At 33.9% G+C, this 15,439-nt stretch overlaps 1 protein-coding gene across 7 annotated transcripts in view; it reads right to left on the bottom strand.

Moving 5' to 3' along the window:
* Positions 1–15,439, bottom strand: part of RELCH (RAB11 binding and LisH domain, coiled-coil and HEAT repeat containing) — a 116,978-nt gene that overhangs the window by 64,953 nt on the left and 36,586 nt on the right. For all 7 annotated transcript variants that reach the window (XR_007145714.1, XM_047827166.1, XM_047827163.1 and 4 more), the window contains exons 9-10: positions 12,897–12,972; positions 11,723–11,818 (exon numbers count right to left, since the gene is read on the bottom strand). Coding sequence is in view for 6 of the 7 variants with exons in the window: in XM_047827166.1 (XP_047683122.1) it covers positions 11,723–11,818; positions 12,897–12,972 (172 nt within the window). In the remaining variant the exon portion in view is untranslated. The remainder of the gene's footprint in view (positions 1–11,722; positions 11,819–12,896; positions 12,973–15,439) is intronic.

Genomic DNA, 15,439 nt, shown 5'->3' with positions numbered 1-15,439 from the left:
TTTAAAATGAAATAAATCACAACATACAAAAGAGCAAATTCTAACTCTGTAACATTGGTAATTCAAGAGAAAACACTGGAACATGCATTTATGTGGTGGTTGCAGAAAGGTGTGAATCACAATGTAATAAATAATGTTACCGAAGATTCCACTAACCTTATTTTCTTATCCAGTCCTTCCCAATCGTCTACTAGTTTTTGGACTATAGAACACTATAAGCTGACACAGGAATTTTATTTTTGAAGGTGTTTTTGAACAAAAACTTGCAGAAGCTAGCTATCTTTTAAAGCTTGGAAAGGTAACAGAAAATCAAGACAACTCATCCCACTTCCGCAAGTACAGTATCATCTGTTTTTATTTAGATTACATATAAGTAGTAATTCTGTACCTTCTCACTTAACCCTATGGCTCATTAAAAAGAAGACCATTTCCATAAGTGTTCACTGCTCTCAGCACTGCTACAGAGTATCAGCAGACACGGTTTATGGTCAAGTGGAGATTTTTAGTAATATCGTTACTTGTTGCACATTCAACGTGCAGAGGTAAATTCAATATTTTGTAGGAAAGTAATAACACAAGTTTATTTCTCTCTGCCAAAGAAATATTTAAACCAAATTTATTTCACATTTTAATTAAAGTAAGACAAAATTGTAATATATATGAAAAAGATATTAATGTTTTAAATTCTGGAATGGATTTTCAAATCGAATGAGAATAAAAGTCCAGAAGTGATACTTTCGGGAAAAAACTTTCTAAATTATGAAAATAATATTTTATCGTTACTTTTCAGTAAGATATTAAAGATGTAACTATGATGTAATAAGAACAGAATGATTACAGCCCCACCATTTCTTTTTCCCGTCTATCTTCCTACCCACCAAAAAGTGCTAGTAGATTAAAACAGGAACTGACTGCTATGTAATAACGCGTGATACCCTGCAGAAAAGTCTACACCGTAGGGCAAGTATCTTCCTGTTTTCAAGATGCTTCCTTAGAAATGGACGATGCTATTTTTTAGAGGAGCTGAGACTGAAACTTAAAGGAATGACTTGAAGTTCCTTTCTACTATTTCTAAAGTCTTTACATATTATCTTAAAATTATAATTACCTGGTATAAATCTTAAATTGAAAGTACGAAGATAGAGAGGAGAGCTAAGAATACATCCGAGAAGTAAAAAGGAATTTGAAACGTTTATTCAGTCATCTTTCTATTTGGGCACCTCTGTAGGTTTTGCATTAGTGAGCAAATGAAAAGGACAAGAAACAAAAAGTAATGAGGGAAAATGATTTTGTACTGGGAATGGAAGGCAAAGTATAGATATGGATCCTGTATTGTTCAGTAATGTTTTCACCAAAGACTCAATATGATGCTTGATGGATTAGTCCTGACTTTACAGAAACTGAACAATCTTATGAAATACTAGAGTTGGAGACCATTAATCTCAAGGACTCTCCTAATCCTTAGAGGATTCCATTTAGACTGCTAAGAGCCAATGATCCTCCTGAGAGTACTAAGACACTGCATCATCAGCATATCCCACTGAGAGAAGAACCTTAAAGATGAAAAAGCAGTTATTCTAGAAGGCACTAACAAAAGGAGAAATTATTTTAATGTGTGAAAATCAAGAAAAGCCCCAAATATTTTATTTGTATTTTCCCTCATGTCAGATTCTTCTTTCCCAAGTTTTCTTGCTTTCTCCTCAATGTTCTTCTTGGCTTTCCATTATCTCTACATATATACTTTTCCATAATCTTCCTCCATTCTCTTTCTATTGTACCACTCTTTAAAGATAAAGTTATGAAACACAGGTAATATATTTGCTGTAATTACAACTATATACATACATACTGTTTAAAATATAATTATTTAGCTTCTTTATCTCAAAAACAAGCATAGCAAAATAATTGTTCAACTATTCTTTGTGCCTTACATTTCCCCCCCTTTTTTTAACATCATGAATCTTAGTGATCCTTAATCAGAGAGGAAGTTTATGTCCTACTATAAAGAATCTTTTAACTGAAATACGGCTATAGATGTGCCAAACTGAAAACCTAATGAAAAATCACAAACCTCTCTGACTTTTAGTTTCTACAAGTAAAACATACAAAAATTAAGATTAGGATAGAAATGGAAAATACTTCATATACATTAATTCCCTTATCTATCGCTTATGGAATTGTTAAGTTTTCCTTCTGAGATCAAAGTTGGCCTCAAAAAGTCTTAATACAGGACTTACCAAAGCACTTCTCAAGACAGGAGCTATTACCAACCAATTCACACATGGGAGGAAAACCTTTGTCATTTCTTGTACCCTCAAGACTCTCAAATTCTATGAATTTAGGGCTCTGAAGGAAAATACTTTTCCCTTTTCTGAATCACAGTAATATGTTATATTGCTATTTGCTTTTATTTCTTGCTGACAAAATTAACAACATATAGGAAGTCACTGCCTAACATTTTTGGATGATATTCTATGCCAAGGAGAATTAGGTACATCTTGGCACAATAATGGCTAAAACAGTTATGTATAAAGTAGGCCAGTCTCTTCCTCTTTTAGAAATACAGAGCTGAGAAGAGGCCCAGTAAGTGATGGTAGAAAAAAGAGGAAAGAGGAGTTTGTTTCTCATAGAATCAAGGATTTTAATTGTTAAGTTATGACTGGCTCCAAATATCTTAATTCCTCTATCATTCATTTATTTACTCACAAGTTCTATTTGTACCACTCTTGAAATAATGAATTCTGTATGTATTTGCTGTTGTATGTTCACATTTATTTACTGCGAATTCATCTTTTTCAAGCTTCTGAAGTATTGATACATCCACATCAGAATTTATTAAATCTGCTTTACCATTTGAACATTATTCATAAATTTATAGATTTGAATCAATATTCTCTCTTTGGTATCATCTCTCCAGTTGAAGAAGTCTAGTGTTTTGAAAACACGAATTCTTGAATAAAACATTTAAAAATTGGTAGCTGAATCTCCTTCAGAGGACAAGGTGACAGTGGTTCAAAAATGTCTTTAAATGATTGCATATTAAAAAATGTATTGAGAATAAGAGAGAAATGTTAGACATCATATCTAAAGCTTAAGAATTTTGCACATTAAAAGATCCTTAAGCAAATTAGACTTAAGATTGCATGTTGATGAAAAATAATAACCATGGTGAGAAAACACCTATGGTTTTGGTAACATATCCAAAAGGTAATGCATCTCCCTACACACAAAAATTTACTGTGTCCACATTTCTTTTTTTGTGTGTGTGTGTGTGTCCACATTTCAAGGCAACAGAAATCTTAAATATTTTATTTAAAACATGTTTTAGGAACTGAGAGTACTCAGTAAATGTGTATTGAAGTGAAATGTAAAACAGATGTCCTACAGATCACTAGAGAGGAAATCAGTGCAGTAATCCTTTTGCAGAAGGCATTCCAATACTTTATTATCATTTTGGAAAAGAGATTTCTAAGGCCTTTAGAACTCATTAATCTAAAAGGCTTAGTAATTTACATTTTACTCAAGTAAATAACTTTTGCAATTTTAATAACAAAGCTGGTTCTCCCTATATGAAGGATCATCCAGCGCTCAAACTCTTAGGTTGCCAATAGACTTTTGTACAGAATTAAATAAGAAAGGCCTATACCATTTTATTTTATTTTATTTTTTTCAACGTTTATTTATTTTTGGGACAGAGCGAGACAGAGCATGAACGGGGGAGGGGCAGAGAGAGAGGGAGACACAGAATCGGAAACAGGCTCCAGGCTCTGAGCCATCAGCCCAGAGCCTGACGCGGGGCTCGAACTCACGGACCGCGAGATCGTGACCTGGCTGAAGTCTGACGCTCAACCGACTGCGCCACCCAGGCGCCCCGGCCTATACCATTTTAATTCTCCTTTCAGTTCTTAAGTAAAACAAAGTAACTTTTAATGGTAATAAATCATTTTAGAGATAGAAATGTCTTTAGAGAATTTTACATTTGATTTTATGAATATTTTTACTTAACCTTCTTAGTCTTTTAAAGATTAGTGCCTTTAGGCTACAAAAATGGGGATGGGGTAAAAAAGGAGCTAAAACAATGTGAATGATTAGATGTTGGGTGGGGGAATGAAGGCAAATTTTAACATTAAAAAAGGCATGGAAATGTTGATAAGATAATGACTTCAAGATCTGAAAGAATTCTAAAACAGAAAAGAAAGCATTACATTTAGATCAGATGCCAATGAGGAAATGTTTGAGTGCTTCCTATCAAGAAGAAAAAATTCTACAGTTCTAGAAAGGTAATACATTAATCTAGTAAATTATAGTTCGCTGTTTGCCCTTACTCTTTCATTACAATTATTTCTTAGGGGTGCCTGGATGGCTCAGTCGGTTGAGCGTGACTTTGGCTCAGGTCATGGGTCATGATCTCGTGGTCCGTGGGTTTGAGCCCTGCATCAGGCTCTGTGCTGACAGCTCAAACCCTGGGGCCTGCTTCAAATTCTGTGTCTCCCTCTCTCTCTGCCCCTCCCCTGCTTGCGCTCTTTCTCTCAAAAATAAAAAACATTAAAAAAAATTATTTCCTATAACTCAAGCTTCATTTAAAACTTTTGGGTAGTTGTTATTTTAAAATTTTCCATCTAGTCTTTTGCCTAGAAATTTAAGCAATACCAAATTACAATTTAAAGTTATGATAAGTGTACACCTTTTGATTTAGATTTTCAGCTTAAACTTGTCGAGATGTTGACAGTAATAGAGTTAGAAAGAAAGAAAACAAGAAAGCAAGAAAGCAAGAGGGGTGCCTGGCTGGCTCAGTTGGTAGAGCATGTGACTGACTCTTGGTCTTGGGGTCATGAGTTCAAGCCCCATGTTGGGCATAGAGCTTACTTTAAAAAAAGAAATAAAAAGGAAGAAGGAGAGAATATTACAAAGACTTACACAAGGAAAGAAAAAAAAACGAAAAACAAGATTACTCACCTCTGGAAAAGTTCTATACTTCAAAGGCTGCTAAAATACCTATTCTTAGAATTATTACAATTCCTGAGGCTCAACCTTCAGGAAGCCTACGTAAAATATTTGAATGACTTTAAAACTCTGATACTGCTAAAGAGTATGTGATTTACTTCCAAAATTAACACATCCATACACATACACATTAAATAGGTAAAGAAGATGGACCAAGCTTACCACTTCACCATACTATTTTACTATTCTTACTGACTATTCTATTGCATAACTCTTGCAGGGGTTCAAAACAAGTCTCTCCAAAATGTGTCACTTTGACTTTTTTGAGCTAAAGCCAATCAAAATCCAGCAGCCCCAAGAAAAACTTTACCTCTCTCTTAAACTACCAAAAAGAATTTAGATAGGGGGCCTGGCCAGAAAGAGCTATCACCAAGAGATAGCTATTTTATTTGAATGACTCATCTGTATGGAGGAGAAACATCTAATCACCAAACATCTGTTCTTTTCTTATTGTCCTGTGAATCACCCTCCTCCTCTTTCTTACCCCATTCCTTCGCTCAAGATGGAAACTGAATTGCCCAGCTTGTCCTTGGGTCTTATGTTGCTATGGGACCCCCATACAACTGTGAATTTATTTTTCTCCTATGAATCTGATCTATGTTAAACTGATTACTAGACTAGCCAAAGAACTAGAAGGGTACAAGTGAAACCTTTTCCTCTTCAACACTCTCATTGAGTTATAATTACCTGGGCTTATTTAAAAACATAGGTAAAAAATTCACCAGGGAGCAAACGTGAATGCCAATATAAAAGAGCAAAATTTGGTTTCTCGTAAGATGAGATACTTTAGAGATACTAACTATATTTAAAACTTTTAGGCAATTGGTTCTCTCCTTTGTCTCTGTTTTTTTTCCAGCTTTAATGAGATTTATTTTATGTATCATAAAAATTCAATTGTACATTCAGTGGTTTTTAGTATATTCAGAGATGTGCAACCATCACCAATCTAATTTTGGAACAATTTCAACCTCTCAAAAAAAAGGCTTGGACTCATTCCCCATTTCCACTTGCCCATCCCCATTCCGGCCCAGACTTCTTTGTTTTTCCGAGTCAGCTAGCTGAACGGCACATATTTCCTTGGCATAGAATGAAAATAAAAGTTAAATTTAGATGTATTATTTAAGAATGCTGTTAGAAGTAATCTTTTATGAAATCTTATTTTTAAATTACAGAATTTCCCCTTCAAATGCATTTGAAGCAGAGCTTGTGAAGAATCAACTTCTTTAGCTTATTTACTAAATACATATATTTATTCTATTCTATAATTTGGTTTGAAAGATTGAAGTTCTTCAATGAACCCATTAAAATGAATTACTATATAAGCTACAAAAAGAAAATTTGTTCATGATTTCTTTTCCTTCCCAAATCAATAGAACATGTTCGTAGGGGTACCTGGGTGGCTCAGTCAATCGTCTAACTCGATCTTGGCTCAGGTCATGATTTCATGGTTCGTGAGTTTGACCCCCACATTGGGCTCCACATGGAGCCTGCTTGGGATTTCTCTCTCTCCCTTTCTCTCTGCTCCTCTCCTGCTTGCACTCTCTCTCTCTCTCAAGATAAAAAAAAAATAAACTTAAAAAAATATATATAAGTTGGTGAAAAAAAAAAAGATTATCATTACTTAACAGCATATAGGAGGAAATTTTTTTTTTTACTTTTTATTACTTCTGAAATTGGGATGTACCTTACAATGGAGAAGATGTCATAATTTAATTGGAATTCTTTCTTAAAGGTACTTAATTATTACAATTAATGGCATCTTAGACTTGAAATATGGTATGTTAAATTTAGAAAAATGCTATCATTGTGACCAAAAGATTGAGTGAGGGTGTTTACTTATCTTTTAAAAAACAAATAACACTAACATCTATATTCACTGCACTTTCCACTTTTATTAAAAATAAAAGTTTAGGGGCGCCTGGGTGGCGCAGTCGGTTAAGCGTCCGACTTCAGCCAGGTCACGATCTCGCGGTCCGTGAGTTCGAGCCCCGCGTCGGGCTCTGGGCTGATGGCTTGGAGCCTGGAGCCTGTTTCCAATTCTATGTCTCTCTCTCTCTCTGCCCCTCCCCCGTTCATGCTCTGTCTCTCTCTGTCCCAAAAATAAATAAACGTTAAAAAAAAAAAAATTAAAAAAAAATAAAAGTTTAATTTATTAGATAGCTTTAATTAACCTTTATGTCACCCCCCTTTAAAACAATGGGTCATAAAATCAATTGAATGGATCATAAAGAGCATTGTTTTTCTTTTTTATTATTTATTTAGCTATACTCTTTATTAATTAAAAATATTTATAAAATCATGTTTGATATTGATTATCTTCTATTTTAATGTTTTATATTTCATAAAGGTAAGGCTTGATTTGTCAAACTTTAATTTTTTTATTTTTTTAATTTTTAATTTTTTAATTTTTTTTCCAAACTTTCATTTTAATTATATCTGTAATTATATACTGGCACATCAGGTAAAATGCCTCTCTTACTGAGAGTGTGGCCAATAATATCTGAAAAAACACTAATTTAAAACATGTTTAAAAAACCATTATAAAAAGGGATGCCTGGGTGGCTCAGTCAGTTGAGAGTCAGATTCTTGATTTTGGCTCAGGTCATGATCCCAGGGTCATGGAACCATTCCCTGTGTTGGGCTCTGCAATGAGCCTGGAGCCTGCTTAAGATTCTCTCTCTCCCTCTGTCCCTCTCTCTCACTTGTGCTCTCTCTCTATAATTTTTTTTTTAATTAAAGAAAATAAAAAATAAATGAGACTATAAAACAACTAGATATTATGCAGCCTTAAGAATGAGAAAGTTCTTTATGTACTGACATAGAAAGAAACAAAAATATGTTATATGGAAAAAAAAAGCAAAGTAAAGAATAGTGCATAGAGTGTAGTACCATTTGTGTGAGTCATGGAAGAAAGATCATATATTTGAGTTTGCTTATACACACAAAGTATCTGAAAAAATACAATGCAACTCTAAAATAATATTTGGCGACCTTAATATCTCAGTTTCAATAATGGATAAACCACTAGATAGAAGATCAGTAAGGAAATTGAGCACCTGAACACTATAAAATAATTAAACATAATAGACAGATACGGAACACTCAACCTGACAACAGCAAAATATATATTTTTCTCAAGTATGGAACATTCTCAAGGACAGACCAGATGTTAGGCCAGACAATTCTCATAAATGTTAAAACCGCAGACCAATATATCTTATGAATTTAGATGCAAAAATGTGAAAAAAAATGTGCAAAAATGTACAAAAAAATACTAAATCCAACAACATTATTAAAAGAATTATACATTATGACGAAGTGCGATCTACCCCGGAATGCAAGGGTGGTTCAACACATGAAAAATCAAGAACATATTATACTACATCAAGAGAACGAAGGGATAAAAATCATCATCTCAATGCAGAAAAAGTATTGACAAAATTCAATACCCTTTTTTGATAAGAATATTGCAAACTAGGAACAGAAGAAAATATTCTTAATATGATAAAGGGCATTTATGAAAAACCCACAGCCAGTATCATACTCCATGGTGAAAGACTAAAAGTTTTCCCCATAAAATCAGGAAGAAGACAAAAATGTCTGCTTTCTCAAAATACCTCTATTCACCATTGTACGGTAAGTCCTAGCCAGAGCAATTAAGCAAGAGGAAGAAATAAAAGCCATCAAAATTGGAAAGGACAAAGCAAAACTCTATTTGCAGATAATGTTATTCTAGATAAAGAAAATCACATAGAATCCACCAAAACCTACTAGAACTAATAAACTAATTCAGGAAAGTTATAAGGTATGAAATCACCACAGAAATATCATTTCTGTTTCTATAAATGAGCAATGAATAATCTGAAAGGAAATTAAGGGAAAAATTCCATTTATAATACCGTCCAAAACAATGAAACATCTAGGAACAAGTTAAACAAGGAGGTGAAAGACTTGTGCACAGAAAATGAGAAAATATTGCTGAAAGCAATTAAAGACATAGATAAATAAAAAGAATTCCATGTTCATGAATTAGAAGAATTACTGCTGTTAGAATAGCAGTACTCTCTAAAGTGATCTATAAATTCAGTGCAATCCCTATCAAAATTCCAATGACCTTTACTGCAGAAATGAATGTGGAGTATCAAATTCCTATGGAACTGCAAGGGGCTTAGTACAAAGCTACAATAATCAAAATAGTGTGGCTGGTACAGGCATAGAGATAAGCATAAAAGACCAAAAGAATTGGTCTCACAAAACTGAGAGTCTAGAAATAAATCCAAACATCTGCAGACAAATGATTTTTGACAATGATGCCATAACTATTCAGTGGGGAAACATTTCAACAAATCGTGCTGGGACAACTGGATAATCACACGAAAAGAATAAAACTGGATCCCTGCCTCACTCCATATATAAATATAGAAAAACATTTGTCCATCAAAGGACATTATCAAAAATGTGAAAAGACAACCTACCAAATGGAAGGAAATACTGCAAATCATATAAAAGGGTTTAATATCCAGAATTGTTCTTACTCCTATGACTCAAAAGCAAAGACAAACAACCCAATTAAAAAATGGGCAAAAGACTTAATAAAATATACTAGAAACTAATAATATTTATTGCATGTGAGATGGTGGCTCAGGGAGAGGGGAAGAGTTTTTGTTGTTTATCCTCTTACATTTAAAAAGATGTTAAACCTGGTGAATATATTACTTAATCAAAACCTTAAATCCTCTTTCTAATTAAGCAGCTAGGATATTATTATGACCAATCAGTTTACTGAAGGACGTTTTAATTGTATTTGCATACCAACAAAAAGGCTTATACTGAAAGAGATTATATAAAAACTTGAGAAATAAGAAAAATTAAAATATCTTTTAATCACAAGACCTTTTTAAAAATATATATTTAAGGAATTAAGATGAAATATTAAATAAAAATAATCTAATATCAAAGGATGAAATGAAATAAAAGTTTTGTCCTTTCATGCCCTGGGATTGGTTTCAAACCAAACCAAAATAAACTTCATTATTTACCAATTTAATTTCAAGAAAATACAACTTTTGATACAAATGGTAAATTTTCTGATAGAATAACGTACAAATAATTATACAGATAAACGATCACTTCTTCATGAAATTATAAGTATGTATTTTTTAAATACAAAAACTAAGGTCAGCCAGAAAAGTAAACATCATACCACAAACAAAATATGTATGTATAAATACATATGCTTAACATATATATTTATATATAATGTATCTGATTACTGATGATGCAAATTCATAAATACTTCATGCAGTACAATCAGATTTTAGTGGTAGAGTCTTTTATGATAAAAAAAAGGGGAAATTAAAATAAAAAAGGCTTAAACTGCATCTCATAACAATTAGGCTTCTGTGATATTTTAAAGATTATATTAAGGAAATATAGTAAAAGGGATGCAAACATTAATGCATTGCATTGATTATGTTACAAGCTAAAAAAGGAAAAGAAGCTCAAACACCATTCTGCCAGGCAGAACTGCAAAACAATCTGAAATTGGACACTGATCCTTCAAGATACAGAAAATTTTCCACATGTATTAATATCTCACCACTATTTTTATATATTAGGTAAAATAAAACCAACAGTAAGAAAACAGTCTTTTAAATCTTTTTTTAAATCCAAAACACCTATAGGAATAAACGTTTTTAATATGTTTTACATGTAAGTCTCTACATGTAAGTCTTCTTGAGGATCAGTACAAATTTCTTGTGCTAAACACATAATTAAGAATAAGCTTTATATGGTTTTGCCAATGCATTGTGTACCTATCATACTGTAGGTCCCATGGATTATGATTGAAATCAGTGGTAAATATTAAGAAGATGATAGAAGAAACTTATAGGATACATTCTAAAATATTCTTAACCCGTTTTTTTATTTTAAAAAATGCTGTGAACTGGAAGTCGATTTCATAAACTGAATTATTCAAGTAAACTATTAAACTTGATTACAAAGAAATCATCCACTGGCATTTAAATTAGATAACAGTAACTTTTTATTAGTCTTTTCTTGGTTAAATAGAACTCTAAAGATAACTCTCTACAGTGTGGCTCACAACAAAGGCTAAGTGTGCTAAAATATATTGGCTACTATAGTTTGGATATTTTAAGCATGTGTCAATAACAAGTTAGCTACAAGAAAAACAAAAGAAGGTACTTTCAAAAGTTACTGTGGTCAATGCTATAACTATCCTATCATCATGAGACAAGTATAATTATTGACAAATACAATAAAACTAACAATAGGTAACTACGAGTACATTTAGGAAAAAAGTTACATCATTAGTCCCAGTTAATTTTCAACACACAGGGTCTATTTTTGTAGACATATTAAGCATATCGTATCGAGGGCAGAGATCAAATAAATTAGTTAAAAAACGGACAGTATTCATGGCACATAAATGGACCTACAGTAATAGTTAGTGCTGCAGAAGCTAATGATGCTTTAAGCAAAATTGGGAAAACATGAATACCATGCAGTTTTACCGAACTCACCTGACAGAGGTGTAAAACCATTCTCTAGGAGCAGAGATGCATGCACAAAAGTAAGAATATGATTGCAAGTAATAGACTTTAACAAAATAAAAATATAACACTAAACTTCAAAATGACAAAAAATGGACAACACGATGAGATTACTGGGATGAAAACACTTTTATGTGTCTCACCTCTCTCTTTGCCAACAGCACATTAGGAACAATGTGTGGCAGGCAGCGTCCCAGCATTAACATGACACTTTTCTCACTGTCTGCAATCCGAGACACCTAGAAAAACCAAAGAATTAATAAATGATGACAGTATTTATTATGATGGCAGTGTAGAACTTCCATGTGTGATGGTACCTGAAGTTCATGCTTTAGACCCTGCCACCTCTGCTCCAAATACACATCCAAAATTCCAACTTATGATGGCAATGATAATAACAAGAACATCACCATCGTCAACAATAACTGTGTTCCCAAACAGGATCAACATTTCCGTAAGCCAGAAATGGATCGAAAACACCAGTAAGAAGCAAGGGTGAATCCAAAGAGCCCCACTAGGCTGCAGTTCTGGGAACAAGTAGGGATAACATAGGACTGAGGCAGCCTCAATGATCTTTTTTTTTTTTTTTTATTCTTGAAAAGATGCCCACATTGCTACAATCTATGATTACAGTGATAGTTTATAGAACGAAGCTGCATGCAAGAGGAGGCCCGTGGAGGTTGACCCAGTCTTGCAGGGAGGATGGCCAGAGGCCAGAAATGCATCCAAACCAGCCTCTAGCTCTTTCACGTTCTCAATGACATTGTGAAACAGAAGCCCGCGGGAGGTCAAGTGGGATCAACCACAAAACAACCAGAAAGGGAGAAGTGAGTATAAAGATAGAAAAAAATTTTCATGAAATACCCTCTCAAGACCAGCCTCCCACAATTACAAAGCATTTGAAGAAACCTAATCTGAGAGCTAACAGACCCAGCAATTGAAGATAACCATTACTAGTGAAGTAAAAAATAATGGAGTAATCTAAAAATAACTAAAATATAAACAATGTGTACCCTTACATTGGTTTTCTGAATTGTACCAAAGAGAGGCGTATTACCATATGTCAGTAGACATAACAAATTAAAAACAGACTACAAAAAGTCAATTTAATACTAAATAAACTTTAATCCAAAGAACAGAGAAATAATCAACTATCTTCCTTGAAAGTTTAAAATTTTAGGAACTATTCTTAGAGCATTATTTTAAAAAATAGATGGGTATTTGAAATAGTCTTATCACAGTTGCTTTTGGATGAGACACTGAAAAGAAAAACCAAGTGTTTTAATAAAGTTCCAAGACAAAAATGGTATAATTTACCTCTGATCCTAAACGACTATCTGCTGACATTCGACAAAAAGAAAGTAGAGCTTGGTGGAAAGCAGGAGACAATTTCCTAGAAGAAAAATTGGATGAAAAGGGGACAATACCAAATAGTTACCACTGGCATTTAGAAGGTAAGCGGCACATTATAACTCCCATTCCTGCATTAATCCTGCCCCTCAAATGCTGACTAGATTTTTCAGCCACCAATGACTTGAAGGACACTTCAGCAGAGAATTATACAGGGGAAAAAATTAGCAGTCACTGCTGATCTTAAAGTTGTTTGATGTTATGTGAGTGAGCAGCCTGTAAATATCAATGAATCAAACCTGAAGTGTACAGCAGGTCAATGATTATAGAAAGGATTTGCAAAATCTGAAATGAGGACTTTTTTGTCTCCAATTCTCAGTGGTCCCAGAAAGGTAGATAGTGGATACAAGCTGCTGACAGGAATCAAAGTTTTGCAGCCCTATCTAATGATAAAGTGATAAACCTTAATGTTAGAAACCCACATAAAAGAGGGAAAAATTAAAATAAATGAAGCAGAGGTTCAGTCAACATTCAAGGTATTTTGTAAAGAAAGTATTTTTTTGTAATTAAAAACATTAACCTATTCATGTTAAATAAATGAGGTTAAAACATTTATATTTCTAAGAAGACACTAGTTTCTATGTAGTAGTATTCATAAAACATGACTGAGTTGTACTTCACGTGCTCAATCCACAAAGGGATAACACTAAAAGTTACAAAACGGAGCTTATTTAGTATACACTACAAAGTGGCATTCAGTAATTTCTATGATGACAGTTAGAGTAATGTACCAAATTTGAGTCTATTTGCTCATTTATGTTCCTTTTCCCGTATTCTTTCAGGAGACTCTCCCATAATCCATTGAACTGCCCAAGCGAGAAACCACAAATCAGCCTTTCTCTCTCCCTTTCTTTTAACCTCAAATCCAACCAAGCTTTTACCTTTTATCTAAAATTCTACCCGCTTCTTTCTAGTACAAGTCAGGCTTACTCATTTCTTACCTGGATTCTTCCAACGGATGCCCTGTTAGTCTTCTTTCTACCAGTCTTGCTACCTTCCAATCACCTTTACCTCAGAGGACTCTCTAAAACTTAGATACCATCATGTCCCATGAGGTAAAATGGCTTATATGTCTTAGTCTCTGCTTAAACCTTACTAGATTCTTCTTAGTTCCCCAAACGTGCGGTATTCTCCTCTCCTCCCTGAGAGGGAACACCCTTCCTCCTACCTCTTTGTCTGGTTAACTCCTACTTGGTTGTTAGGTCTCAGGTTAGACACTTCTTCCCTGAAACCTTTCCTGCTCTGATGACTAGCTTGGGTGCCCTGATTGTGTGTTCCCAAAGCAAGCTGCACTTCTCTTACGTTACTATTTTTCATACTTTATTATGATTGTCTGATTGCTCGTCTCTCACACTATAAGGTTTGTGACTGAAGGGATCACAGCATGTTTTGCCTTCCACTATATTCCTTGTTGATACCACCTGGCACATAGTTAGTTAAGGGCTAAAAAAATTAGTTGAACAAATTGAACGACCATCTTTCTCTAGGAAGTGGCTTTGGCATATCAAAAGAAACAAATGGAAGTACTCCTAAATACTAAAGAACTACTACAAATGCCATTATGGTTGCATATCATAACAGATTTTTATGACTCTATCTTACCCTACTAGAAAAAAAAATGTACCTTGAGGACTGAGCCATATCCACTTCAACTCTGTAACCTCCCTTATACCTAAAGAAAAAGTATGGCTAGTGGGTATACAAAAGGTTGTGGCTCATCAGTGGAAAGATTTTCTTAAAAAAATAAAATACAAAAATCACATACTTCTTACTAACAATGAGTAAAGTCTAAAAGAAATCAGTCATGCTTTCCTATTATACCCCAATTTTAGGTGTGATATCCATCTATTCAATAGGAAGAGGAGGGGCGCCTAGGTGGCTCAGTTAGTTAAGCGTCAGACTCTTGGTTTCAGCTCTGGTCATGATCTCACGGTTCGTGAGTTCAAGCCCTGCACTGGGCTCTGTGCTAACAGTGCAGAGCCTGCTTGGGATTCTCTCTCTCTCTCTCTCTCTCTCTCTCTCAATCTCTCTCTGCCCCTCCCTGGCTTGCTTGCTCTCTCTCTCTCAAAAATAAATAAATAAACTATAAAAAAAAATAGGGAGAGGAAGCATGACTGTGTGGTTCAGAATACACCATAGCATATTTGTGAGGATTAAATAAATTAGGATACATAAAGAATTTAGAAGTGTGCCTAAAATATAAAAAAGGGTATAGTAAATATTCTTTTCTTAAAATGACTTTTTCATATGACAACCTAAAAACATTTTTAATTATATTCTCTCCTCCACTGGAAAACCTGGATCGTAAAAGGGCAGGTGCCATTATTTTCTCATCAAAGTTCAATCACTGAGACCCAACAAAAATTAAATGAATCAAGAGGATATTAATAATGCAATATTAGTAATGGGAGCAGACACAGCAGAAAGGACTAGGAGCAGAAACAATTCCC

This window comes from Prionailurus viverrinus, chromosome D3 (genome assembly GCF_022837055.1).
Source record: "Prionailurus viverrinus isolate Anna chromosome D3, UM_Priviv_1.0, whole genome shotgun sequence".
NCBI lineage: Eukaryota > Metazoa > Chordata > Mammalia > Carnivora > Felidae > Prionailurus > Prionailurus viverrinus.
The sequence above is the reverse complement of the archived record's forward strand: the minus strand, read 5'-3'. Positions and strand labels throughout refer to the sequence as shown.